This window comes from Halichoerus grypus, chromosome 4 (genome assembly GCF_964656455.1).
Source record: "Halichoerus grypus chromosome 4, mHalGry1.hap1.1, whole genome shotgun sequence".
NCBI classification, from domain to species: Eukaryota; Metazoa; Chordata; class Mammalia; order Carnivora; family Phocidae; genus Halichoerus; species Halichoerus grypus.
In genome coordinates, this window is record NC_135715.1 from 176,102,478 (window position 1) to 176,114,726 (window position 12,249).

Genomic DNA, 12,249 nt, shown 5'->3' on the forward strand with positions numbered 1-12,249 from the left:
GTGCTGGGCTGGTCCTACTTCCTGTCCCTCTCCAGGCCCAGCTCCCCTTTTGGCAGGGGGACTGGGTGGCCCAGCAGGCCTGGCCCAGCTCCCAATTCCCCCTGCCCCAACCCCACCTTCAGAGTCCCCTCCACAGGGAGCAGGCTGACCCATTAGACCTTGGCTGAGCTTGGGGGTGGGAAGGGAGCCTTCTCCACGGGCCTCTCTGCCTCCGGTCTGGTTTTATAAAGCGCTGACGAAACTGAGAATAAAGAGGCATAAAGAATTCTCTGTGTGCCTGTATGACCAAGCTGGGGCAGGGCGGGGCACAGGCATGGCTTGATCCCAGGGAAAAGGAAACCCGGGCCCCAGCCAGCCAGGACAAGGGAGCCTCCATCCTCCCCGCCAGTCCTCCCCGTCCCCAGGCCACCTTTGAAAACTCAGAATCACGAGTCCACACTCAGTCAGTTTATTAAAGGCAGGGAGCTTCATCCAGGTCCAGAAGGGAGAAGTTGGGAGATACCCTACCTTCTTCTCTCAGCTCCCCTCTTCCCCAACCACTCATCTACAGCCCAGCCCCCAGGAGGCCCTAGGAGATGGGGCTGGCGTCAGGCAGACTGCACTGCATAAATACTCAAGAGGCCACAGCCTGATCAGCAGCGTCAAGGGGGGCGGGGGCAGGGAGACCAGGTTTGGGGCAGGAAGGGGCGGTTCCGGAGGTTCCCCCCCCCCCCGCCGCCCGCCGGGGCCTGTCCTGAGCCCGAGGACCCACAAAGCTAGAGAGAGGGGGCCCGCGGGCGGCCCTGGGGTCCGAGGCTGCGGCCAGCCCTGTCCGGCGAGGCTGGTAGGTGGCTCTGGGCTGCTGGGGAGGAGTTGGTGGGGGGCGCTGCCATGCCGCGGCTCCGGGGTGCGGGGCGGGCTCAGGTGCTGTTGCCCTGCTCCTGCTCGAAGAGCAGCATGGCTAGCTGGGTGCGGGAGCCCAGGCCCTCCAGCTCGCTCTCGCGGCAGCGGTGGTACAGGTCCTCGCCGAGCCGCGCGCTGCACGCCTGGGCCCGGTAGCGCTGCAGCAGTGCGGGCTCCACGGCCCGCAGCACGTGGAGGCCGGAGAAGCGCAGGAAGAGCCCGTACACGTCCAGGCTCTCCAGCAGCTCCTCCTCCTGCTCGGGGGCCGCTGCAAGCCGCCCGCGCGCCGCCACGTAGTCGGAGTTGTAGAAGCAGGCCTCGCTGGCCGCCTGGCGATCAAAGCGGCCCGTGTCTCGGCCCAGCTCCGGGGGCCCGGGGCCCTGGGGGGGGGCCACGGCCGGGTGGAAGGCCTGGAAGTGCATGGGGAAGAAGGCCTGCCAGCCGGAGATGGCGTGCATGCGGCAGCGGTTCAGGAAGTCAGGCGTGAGCACCGTGTCTGGCCCGGCCAGCAGGAACAGCGTGTCCAGCGGGTGCTTCTTGGAGAGCAGATCCAGGAGGCGCAGCGGTGAGGGCGCGGCCGTCTGCACACTGAGCCAGGGCACCCGGGCACCGGGGAAACGCCGCTCCAGTTCGGCCACGCGGGCCTTGACAGGTGCAAAGACGTCCGCATGGGCTGCCCGCTGGGCCTGCCGGGGCTCGTACAGGAGCAGCAGGGTCAAGGCTGCTGCCGCGTCGCCGGGCTCCAGGGCTGCAGCGGCGAAGGCCTCCAGGAAGCCAGGGGCCAGGTCACGCTCGGCCGCAGCCAGAGGCAGTAACACGGTGAGACGCGAGGCCTCCGTGACATAGGGCACAGGCAAGATCTCCACACGGCTCAGCGGCCGTAGCAGCTGCACCCGGCGGGTCAGGGGCCGGCGGCCGCCCTGGGGGGTCAGCACCTCCAGCTGCAAGTCCAGTGTGTACTCCATGCCCCGGGCAGGATCAAAGCGTCGGTAGCCGTTAACCAGCTGCTGCTTCTGGAGCCGCAGGGCTGGGTGGTAGCGACGATTGAGCTCTTCCAGGGCTGCCCCTAGAACGTCAGCCACATCGGCTCGGTCAGCCCCTCGCAGTGGGCATCGGGGCGAACCGTCAGCACAGGAGAAAGCATGCTGCTCTGTGAAATAGTCCCAGCGCAGCACCTCAAAGCGGGAGGCTGGGCGGGATGGTGCTGGAATGCCCACGGGCCAGGCGGCTGCCCGCTCCCCATCAGCTGCCAGATGGCTGGTGTTCTGGATCTCCCACTAGGTTGGAGAAACAGACCATGAGCAAGGCAAAGACCATGGGGGTCAGCACATCGCTGGAGGACAAAGCAGCCATTGGGATGCTACTTTGGATGGGTGCTACTTGGGATGGGTCCCCACTCCCCTGCCAACCTCTGCTATCCCAGGGCCCCCACCTATCCTTTCCCCAGATTGGGGCAGCCTAAGGGTGGAAAGGGAAGTTTCCAGAGGAGCTTCTCAGAAAAGGCAGAAACGAACAGCGACTGGGAAGCTGGTTTGTTCTCGGACTCTAGTGTTAGTGTTTTTTTTTTTAAAGATTTTATTTATTTATTTGACAGAGAGAGAGAGAGAGAGAGCACACAAGCATAAGCACAAGCATAAGCAGAGGGAGCGGCAGGCAGAGGGAGAGGGAGAAGCAGACTCCCCACTGAGCAAGGAGCTGGATGTGGGGCTCGATCCCAGGACCCCAGGATCATGCCCCGAGCCGAAGGCAGACACCCAACCTACTGAGCCACCCAGGTGCCCCTCTAGTGCTAGTTTTTATTTCCCTGGGATCTCTGAGACGTCTCAGGACCTGTCTCCTCTATCCCCGGGGCCCAGACCATACCTGCAGCTCCTGGATCTCCTGGTATGTGCGTTCCAGCTCAGCTCGGGCAAAAGCTTTGTGCAGCTGGTACATATGCACGGGGTCGTGCACAGGGTGTGCTGTCAGGGCACTGCGGAAATGGGGGTCTCCTTCCTGCACATGCTCCCCAGGGCGTAGCTCCAGGTAGCTATAGTGGACTCCCTGGAGAAGGGGAAGGGAAGGGGTCCATAACGGGAAGAGTGATGGGACAGCCTCCCCACCCAGCCCCCAGTGTGTGCCTCATCTTCCCATCCTATGACCTGTTGTGGACTTGGGAGTCAGAATTACTGGGTTTAAGTCTACCTTGACCAGTTGTGAGCTTGTGTGACTTTGGGCAAGCCTCTGCTAGCTCATCTGTGAAATGGGCATATGTATCCTATCTCAGAGCTGTCCAGGGGCTCAAATAAAATAATAGCCAACACTGAACACCCACTATGTGCAAGGTATTTTTTTCCTAATCCTTAGAACAACCCTGAGCAATAGTTATTTTCATTGGTCTGGAGGAGGATACCAAAGTTCAGGAGATGAGTGATTTGCCCCTGTAACCACAGGGATAGAAAGTGACAGCACTGGCATGGAAAACCCAGGGCTATTATTTCCAACTACCCCCTCGCCTCTGAGGGACAAGTGCACAAGCTCAGACCGGAGGAGCCGGCGGGGCGGCTTATCTGCCCACCTCGTGGTCGCCGGTGCAGCCCACCCCCGTGGCATCGAGGATGCAGCGCCCCAGCCACTCGTCCGGGCGTGCGCTGACGATGTCGTTGCGGCAGCTTTCCAGGTGGGGGCGCAGCTGCTGCAGCAGTGTGCGAGACAGCAGCACCCCAAAGCCGCCGTGGCAGTAGCGGCCTGGGGCGGGCTCTCCCCCGATGAAGTCCTGCGGCCGGCCCAGATAGAGGTGGGCGGCGGCTGCCAGGCTAAGACGGCCAGCTAGGCGAGCCAGTCCATGGGCCTCGGTGTAGGTGGCATCAGGCACTATGAAGAACCAGTCAAAGTCGTCACCGTGTTGCTCCAGTAGGTGGCGCAGTGCCAGGTGCAGGTGCCCGATGGGCCGCTCCTCACCCAGTGTCACCACGGCCATGCCCGGTGGTGCCCGGCGGCCCCGAGAGCCGGTCAGGAACACCACGCGCTCTAGCCGGTGCCCCAGCGTGCGGTTCACGGCCACACCCAGTGTGGGCAACGTGGCTTGTGAGGTCAGCACCGCCACAAGCAGCCTCTGCCGGATGCCCAGCTCTGTGCTGATGTATCGGGTCCTGCGGAGGGGGCGCAGAGGGCACAAGGTTATCAAAAAGACAACAGGGCAGGCAGGAGAGCGCATACATAGGCTCTGGCGGGTCACATCCTCTCTGGGCCTGTTTCTTCCCCTATGTATAGGATAAGAATAACAACTCTCTCCCAGGGGTCATGAGGATTTACCTGAAATATTGGCCTTACCTACTCAGTGCTTTGGGGAGATGGCAATATCCATGCCGATATGAGGGATACTTTGTGGGTCTGATTCTGTTTCACCACTTAGCAACTGTGTCCTTCAACAAGTAATTTAACCTACCTGAGCCTCGCTCAGTAGCCTGCTCTGTAAAAAGTGGTTGATTGTATCTAATCAAAGCACTTAGCCACGTGCTCAGCACATAGTTATTCCACACACCGCGTATATACTGATTTCTATATAAATACGCCATTATACCACAAATACATCACACAAATGATGTAAAGGAATCTATGGCATAGGAACGTATTGAGTGTGTTTGGGACAAAGGCAAACTGGGGTTCAGGGGTTCCAGTAACTTACCTTCCATAATGCAGAAGGTAAGTTGCAAAACTGAAATTTGAACTCAGGGTTACTTAGGAGAAAATTATTTCAACTCATGGGCAGAGGCATTAATGGGATGGGTACCTCCCCCCTCCTCCCCAAATCTCATCCTGAGGTGTCCCACCCAGGAACAGGAGAAACAGGTAAATCCTAGTTTTTTCTTTTCTCTTTCCCTCTCTCTACGCACCCACCCTATGTACCAGTCATTTCTGGAAACCCAACAGCCCAACCAGGGAGCTAATAGGATCTATGAGGGACCACGGCATGGGGTCGAGCCAGTTTAGGACAGAGGAGGGCAAGTTCAGTCCAGGCCTGGACGGGGCCCAGAAAGGGCTTCCGATGGGTTCCACAGCTCCCGGGGAAGCAGGGCCATCGGAAGTTATCGGGGCCAAAGACTTCCTGGCCGGCCGGCCCCTTCCTTCCGGAGCCTGACCCAGCGTCCGGCGGCCTCCCCGTTGCGCCCGTCCCGGCGGGTGCCTAGGGGGTGGGACTGGCGGGGCTGATCCCTACCTGACGGCCTTTTTGGCGGCCTGGCCAGGCTGTGCAGGATGGTAGGGCAAGACACGCGGCTCCCAGTTCTCCCCGGCGCCTGCGCCGGTCCCGGGCCTCTCGCGCTCGGCTCCGGGCTGCACCGAGTTGGGCCGGCGCGCCGCGTTGGTGTTGCCGCGCGGCGGCAGCTCAGAATCTCCGGGTTGGGGCGGCCCTGGGCCGCACGGCTCCTCCACCCAGGTGACGCTGAGCAGGCTCAGAGTGAAGCCCAGGGAGATGCCCACGGCCACGGGCCCTGCGGGCCGCAGCACCGACAGCAGCAGCGATGCCCGCATGGCGCCGGGACCGCGGGCCGCCGGCCCCGGAGCAGCCCCACAGCAGCCAGAGGAAGCTCCGAGGGGGCGGGACCAGGGAGGGGGCGGATCCGAGGGCCCGGGCCAAGCGGGCGGTCCCGCTCCCTCCCCACCGACGCGGCCCTCGTCGAACTCCCCTGCGCCGCGCTCCGATCCTCCTCCGTAGGGCGCAGGGTTCTAGCGCTCCGCGCGGGAGCCTGGGCCGCGGCCGCCGCTGTCCGACGTGTCACTGCGAGGTCCCCGCCCCCGGGGTGGGGTCTCGGGCTCCAGCTACCGGAGACGGAGCAGAAGGGGGAGGTTAAAGGGGAAGGACCCCCGGAAGTGCCCCCTCCTCAGTGCGGGTGAGGGAAATGCCGGGGGCGGAGTCCCCTGCCTCCCCGGCGTGGTTGGTGCGTCCCGGGTGACGTCAGAAGCAGCCCGCCCCTGCCTGGATGGTGCGCCCTGAGTGACGTCAGGAGCAGAGGCCGGAGCTGTCCATCAGCACCAAAGGCCGCGGGCGGGCTCAGGGCATGGGGCCGCGGCTCTGGGGCAGCCCGAGCCCCTGCTCCTGCTCCTTTCCCTTTCCCAGGCCCAGCCTGAGTCCCCAGACTCCGCGGGACTGGAGTGCCAGCCGGTGTTGGAGGCGGAGCAGCGACGCCGCCGCACAGAGACCAGTCTCTCCGGCCCAGCAGCCCCCTTCCCCGCACGGCGGACTTTTCCCGGACCCCAGTCAGCTGGGGCCTCTGGCGCTCCACAACCCCGGAACCTCGGGCCCCTGCACGGCCTCTTTCGCTCAGAAGCTCAGGTCGCCTCCAGCCCAGGTAGATCTTGGACAATCCCAGATTTGGCCGCCCACAGAGGAGTCTCCTGGCAGCCTCCTTCTTACCGGCAGCACACTGCCCTCCTCTTCCCTCAATCCAGTGTCCCTTTTAACTTCTTCATCCCAGCCCCTCCTTTAGCCAGGCACTTTGTTTCCCTTTGTCTTTTGCTCCACTTCAGAAATGCTTCCAGAGCTGCATGATCTGGGCACCACTCCTTTGTCCGCTGGTGTCCTTGCCTGGCTCTCCCATTCCCATTCTTGCCCCCATCCTGGTGGAGACCCAGGACTCCTCCTTGACCCCAACTTCCTCTCCGTCAGGCTGACCTGGGAGGGTGACTCCCTTCCATTCCCAGCACTATGCCAGGCACTGTGGCGACACTGCGGTTCCAGCTGCTGCCCCCCGAGCCAGATGATGCCTTCTGGGGTGCACCCTGTGAGCAGCCCCTGGAGCGCAGGTACCAGGCACTGCCGGCCCTCGTCTGCATCATGTGCTGTCTGTTTGGAGTCGTCTACTGCTTCTTCGGTGAGACCCCTATCTCATCCCTCATCTGGGCACCCCACTGTTTCCCCTAATTATTTCTCTAGGCACCCCAAATCTTCTCTAGAACATCACCACCACCACCACCACCACCACCATGAATAGCTATCTCTTTCTTTCATCCCACACATGTTCATGGATCATCTAGACTCTAGATCCTAGAAAACACAGGTTTTTAAATTAGGCATGCTTGAATTTGAAACTGGCTCTGTACCTTACTAATTGTGATACCTTAGCACATTAACCTGTCTGAGCCTCAGTTTTCTCATCTGAACAGTGGGGACAATGATATTTGTCTCACATAGGGTTGTTGTGAAAATAGTAGACACTCAGTAAGTAATAGCTATTGTGGTGAAGATGTGTTTGGGTCACTGTGCTAGGTAGGCACTGAAAATATTTAGCAGGGTGATTGAACATAGTCCTTTACCACAGGGCATATTGTCCAGTAGGGGAGAGACTTCTGGAACATTCACCCCTGTAATACATGTTAGGGTGGGCTAGGTGGTAGTCACATACATGGAGATAGCCTACAAGGCAGGCTCTAGTAATCAGGGCTGCTGTGAACAGTTGTATAGGATGGGCACTGTACAAGGGAGTTCAGTTGAATAGGTAACTGGGGGCTGAAATCCAGCCCATGCTCCACTTGCCAAACTCTAGGCCTTGGCATGGGCTGCTTTGCCTAAAGGAAGACACGACTTTTTCTAATTTGCACAAAGGTGCCAGATGGGCTAGTGGAGTAAGTGCTCAATGACTATAGCAAGAGCTACAGGATTTCAGAGAGGGGAGCAAGCTCGATGGGCTGGGGGCCTCCAGGGGGAGCATTATAGGCAACTGGAAGAAGCACAAAGGAGGCACGGAGGTCTGGATTCTAGGCTGGGCAGAGGTGTCATGAGACTAGTGCTCTGCAGCCTCTATACCTCCCCCTAGAACGGTTGTGTAGTAGGCACGGATGGGAGCCAGATGGTCCCTCCCTTTCCACCCACAAACTTGAGGCTGCACAACTGCAGAATGAGCAAGAGGAAGTGCCCTTCTAAGGGTTCAGGACACATTCTGGGTCTCCAAGGAGTCTGTCACCTCATGCCCTCCACTACCCATACCCATTCCCTCTGCAGTTGCTCAGTGCAACCTGACATTCCCTCTTCTGGGCTTTCCTGCCACCCTACCCTCTTTGGATGCCCTCATTCCCAGGCTCTTGGACTCTGAGCACTTGTGTACGCCCTACTCCTCTTTCTAACCCCAGAACCTCCTGGACTCTGATGCCTCCCCTCAGTCCTAAAACTCCATCTCCTCTTTGTGAACTTTCTCTTTGGAGCTCCCTGACCCCTTGACCTCCATCTCTGACTTCCATCTACCCAACTGTTCATATCTACAAGTTCCTCACCATTCCAGGTACTCTTAATGGGTATAACTTCCATTTTGCCGAAACTCCATGAGCACTGTTTCCCCTTATAATCCTCTTTGACACCTATGACCCTAGTGATCCCCAACCACCTTGCTATCTCATTACCTCCCATCCCTCTGTCTCCCTCTATTACTCCTAACACTTTAATCTCTATGATGCCATTGTGTGCCCCTCTCCCACCATGATCTCCCATTTGTCTGGCCTCAATATTACCCCCTCTCAGAAACCCTTTAATACTCTCAATGATTCCATGTCTGTCAATTCCCCTACTTGCAATGACCTCATCTTCTGGAATCCTTCCCCAATAACCCTGCTTCTCCATTCTCTTTGTCGTTTTCTAATAATGTCGTATCTCTGAAGCCCTGTGACCCCTCAAAGACCTCATCTTTCTGAACCTGTGTGACCCTCATCTCTCAAGTTCTTTCTGACTTCTGAATCCCTCATGTCTCTGAACAGTCCCTCCCAAGGCCACGATGATTCTAATTGCTGATCCCTTGTGACTCCAGTGACCAATCTCTCTGACCCCTATGATTCCAAAGATCCTAATGACCCTATCACTGATTGACTCTTGACTCCAATGATTTATCTGACTCCTCTGACCCTCAAAGATCCAATGCTCATCTCAATCACTCTATCTCTCTGTTTTCCCAGTGACTCCCAGTGACCTATCTCTCTGACCTGCCTTGACCTCAGTGGTCCCATCACTGATACCCTCAGGACCCCAGTGACCCCCCAAGTCTCTGATCTTAGTGTCCTGCTCCTGGTTCCCCTGTGATTCCATATCCATGAAACCTCCAATCTCCTGCCTGGAGCCCGGTGACCTCATTTTGGCCCCTCACTAGCCCTTGTTCCCCTCCAGGTTACCGCTGCTTCAAGGCAGTGCTCTTCCTCACTGGGTTGCTGTTTGGCTCGGTGGTCATCTTCCTGCTGTGCTACCGAGAGCGGGTGCTGGAGACGCAGCTGAGTGCCGGGGCAAGTGCGGGCATCGCACTGGGCATTGGGCTGCTCTGCGGGCTGGTGGCCATGCTGGTGCGCAGCGTGGGCCTCTTCCTGGTTGGGCTGCTGCTCGGTCTGCTGCTCGCTGCTGCCGCCCTGCTGGGCTCCGCGCCCTACTACCAGCCGGGCTCCGTGTGGGGCCCGCTAGGGCTGCTGCTGGGGGGCGGCCTACTCTGTGCCCTGCTCACGCTGCGCTGGCCCCGACCACTCACCACCCTGGCCACCGCCGTGACCGGTGCTGCGCTCATTGCCACGGCCGCCGACTACTTTGCCGAGCTGCTGCTGCTGGGGCGCTATGCGGTGGAGCGCCTGCGCGCCGCCCCAGTACCTCCCCTCTGCTGGCGGAGCTGGGCCCTGCTGGCACTTTGGCCCCTGCTCAGCCTGATGGGCGTTCTGGTGCAGTGGCGGGTGACGGCCGAGGGGGACTCCCACACGGAAGGTGAGAGGGCACAGGCCAGGGTGGGCGAGAGAGAAATGAGCAGCTGGGGATGGGTGGGGGGAAGGACAGAATGGGGTGTGGGGGAAGAAGCTGTGCACACCAGCGGCCAAATAGGGTTGGAGAGCTGACCTGCTCAGGGTCTGGCCAGGCAGGACCTCAGCCCCACCCTTCATTCTGCAATAAGGTATAGGGCTGTGTGGGGTCTGTGGCAAGCCCATTTCAGGCACAGGGGATCCAAGAGAAAAGGTCCCTGCCCTCATGGGATTACATTCAGGTGGAGGGAGACAGACAACAGAATGCAAACACTAGATTATTCCAGCTCTGGAGTCATATGAAAGAGATATGCAGGGCAACGTGAACAAGTGACTTACAGAGGCTATTATAGATAGGGTGGTCAGGGAAGGCCACTTGGAAGAGGTGACATTTAAGTAGAGTGCTGAAAGATAAGAGGCCACATGCAAAGAGCTAGAGAAGAGGGAACGGCAAGGGCAGGCCCCCAGAAAGAAAGAGCTTGGCTTGCTGAGCAAGTGGGCTGGAGTGTGGTGGGTGGAGGCATGCCATTTGTGCGGGCCCTGTGGGCCATGATGAGGACTCTGGATTTTACCAGAAAGGCAATGTGATGCTCCTGCAGGTTTAAAGCAGGGGGCATATAATCTCATTTAGGGTTTGGGATGCTCACTCGCTGCTGGTAGAAAACATCGGGGAGGGCAAGTGTAGAAAGGCAGACCAGTGAGAAGGAGACAGTAGTTATCTGGTTGAGAGAGGATGACGTCTGGTTTAGGTGAGTCACCTGGGGCTCAGGATGGGAAAAGGGATTAACAGCTGGAGAGGGAGTACTTAGAAGTCTAGGAATCTTCCATATGACCGTCGGAAGAAAAAAACAACTGCAAGAAGTCCCATCTGGGAGGTGGGAGACCAGGAAAGGAAGGGGGAGTGGGAGGTCACAGATGAAGGGAATCTGGAAGCCTGGAGCCCTCGGGTAGGGAGGATCGGGGAGGCTTGGGGGAGACAAGGCACGAGGGCCTGTGAGACCCTTCTCTGCCCACCCCCTCACAGTGGTCATCAGCCGGCAGCGGCGACGCGTGCAGCTGATGCGGATTCGGCAACAGGAGGAGCGCAAGGAGAAGCGGAGGAAGAAGAGACCCCCTCGGGCACCCCCCAGAGGCCCCCGGGCTCCTCCAAGACCTGGGCCCCCTGACCCGGCTTATCGGCGCAGGCCGGTGCCCATCAAACGTTTCAATGGAGATGTCCTCTCCCCGGTGAGCACCCTGAGCCTCTCTAGCCCCGAACGGGGAAGAAGGGAATGCGGCAGATTCTGTCCCAGCAGGACTGGGCCTTCCCAAGGGGCTGATCACACTATCTAGAAGGCCTAGCATTTGTCTACCTATTGTGACCCCTGCCCAATGAGCCTGAGGGGTCCAGGTCTAGGATTGGGGGAAAGGTGTCCTGAGTATGAATATTAATGAGGTATGGTGGAGGTAGGGTCTCAGGGCTGTGGACTCCGGGTGTGGTGAGGTCCCGGGCCTAAGGCAGTCTGGGCTGAGTCTCAGGCTGTGGACTGCAGGGACAGGATGTCTGCCTGAGGTGGCCTTCTGGGCAGGGTCTGCAGTACCTCTCTCACACCTGTCTTTTACTCTCCCACAGAGCTACATCCAGAGCTTCCGGGATCGGCAGACAGGGAGCTCACTGAGCTCCTTCATGGCCTCGCCCACAGATGCGGACTATGAGTATGGGTCTCGGGGGCCGCTGACAGCCTGCTCAGGGCCCCCCGTGCGGGTATAGCAGTCCTGCTGCTCCTGCCCACCTAGACTCTTCGGTCACCAGCTCTGCCAGCTTGGGGAGGCCTGCTGGACCACCACCCAGCCCACCTGGCCTTGTGGCCTTTGGCTGTCCCTCTCCCCACGCTGAAGAGGGCTGGCCTGGCTACTGGGAGGGAGAACCTGTCTCAGGCTAGCCCTGGCCTAAGGGGAAAGCCTCCTCCCAAGCTCCAGAGGGGCTCCTGAGGGATGCGGGGTGTGAGCCCCATTGGGGTGTGCTCAGGGTTGTGAGTGTGTCACCTGTGTGTGTGTGTGTGTGTGTGTGTATGGAAAGGTGGGCTTGGAGGGGACACTGGGACCCTTGCCTTAGATTTCTGATTGGTAGGGCTTGTCTAAGGTTGGCCCTGCCCCTCCTCTCCCACCGCTGGGGTCCCACAGGCCACTCTCCTGCATGTCAAAGTGGAGGAGGTCTGCCTTCCTTCCCCATGGCTCCACCTCTCAACCAGACTCATCTAAGGCTTCTTGTCCTTGTCCATGGGGCAAACGGCAGCACCCCTCACCCTGGTCCCCTGTCCTCTGCAAAGCCACCAGCCTGAGGGCAGTGGCAGGGGAGGGGGGTGGGGGGTGCTGCTCTGGGCTGGGGTAGGGAGAGGGGCTGGGGGAGGGGGCTTCAATGCACGGTGCATGTCTGGTGTCTGTCATGCCACCCTGGACACCTCATGCTTCTGTCTCCCCTCACCCCACCCTGTTTTACATATTTTATAAATGTGCCAAACTGTGTGGCTTCTGCCAGGCGTGGTGGTGGTCTTCAGTGGCTGGCACTTTCAGGGGCCATACTGGAAGTGCTGCAGCCTTTGGTGTCCTGTGTCACTTACTGCACAGGGGCCCCAGGCAACTTCCGCCCTC

At 59.4% G+C, this 12,249-nt stretch overlaps 2 protein-coding genes across 4 annotated transcripts; one reads left to right on the forward strand and one right to left on the reverse strand.

Annotated features, from left to right (window-relative positions):
• Window positions 1-432: 432 nt before the first annotated feature.
• Window positions 433-5,436, reverse strand: CHPF (chondroitin polymerizing factor). Its single transcript, XM_036082919.2, has 4 exons — window positions 5,081-5,436; window positions 3,440-4,013; window positions 2,746-2,925; window positions 433-2,159 (listed from the first exon to the last, which is right to left on the reverse strand). The coding sequence occupies exons 1-4, from the start codon at window positions 5,392-5,394 to the stop codon at window positions 900-902; spliced, it is 2,328 nt and encodes a 775-aa protein (XP_035938812.2). The 5' UTR covers window positions 5,395-5,436; the 3' UTR covers window positions 433-899.
• A 185-nt stretch (window positions 5,437-5,621) lies between these two features.
• On the forward strand, window positions 5,622-12,137 carry TMEM198 (transmembrane protein 198). 3 transcript variants are annotated; one of them, XM_036082922.2, is made up of 6 exons: window positions 5,622-5,753; window positions 5,981-6,212; window positions 6,530-6,734; window positions 9,011-9,586; window positions 10,643-10,845; window positions 11,231-12,137. In XM_036082922.2, exons 3-6 carry the CDS (start codon window positions 6,569-6,571, stop codon window positions 11,366-11,368), a joined length of 1,083 nt encoding a protein of 360 aa, XP_035938815.1. In that variant the 5' UTR covers window positions 5,622-5,753; window positions 5,981-6,212; window positions 6,530-6,568; the 3' UTR covers window positions 11,369-12,137. The 3 variants fall into 3 exon arrangements, with proteins under 3 accessions (XP_035938815.1, XP_035938816.1, XP_035938814.1); XM_036082923.2 differs by lacking the exon at window positions 5,622-5,753 and having other exon boundaries at window positions 5,830-6,212; window positions 6,565-6,734; XM_036082921.2 differs by lacking the exon at window positions 5,622-5,753 and having other exon boundaries at window positions 5,832-6,212.
• Window positions 12,138-12,249: the final 112 nt, after the last annotated feature.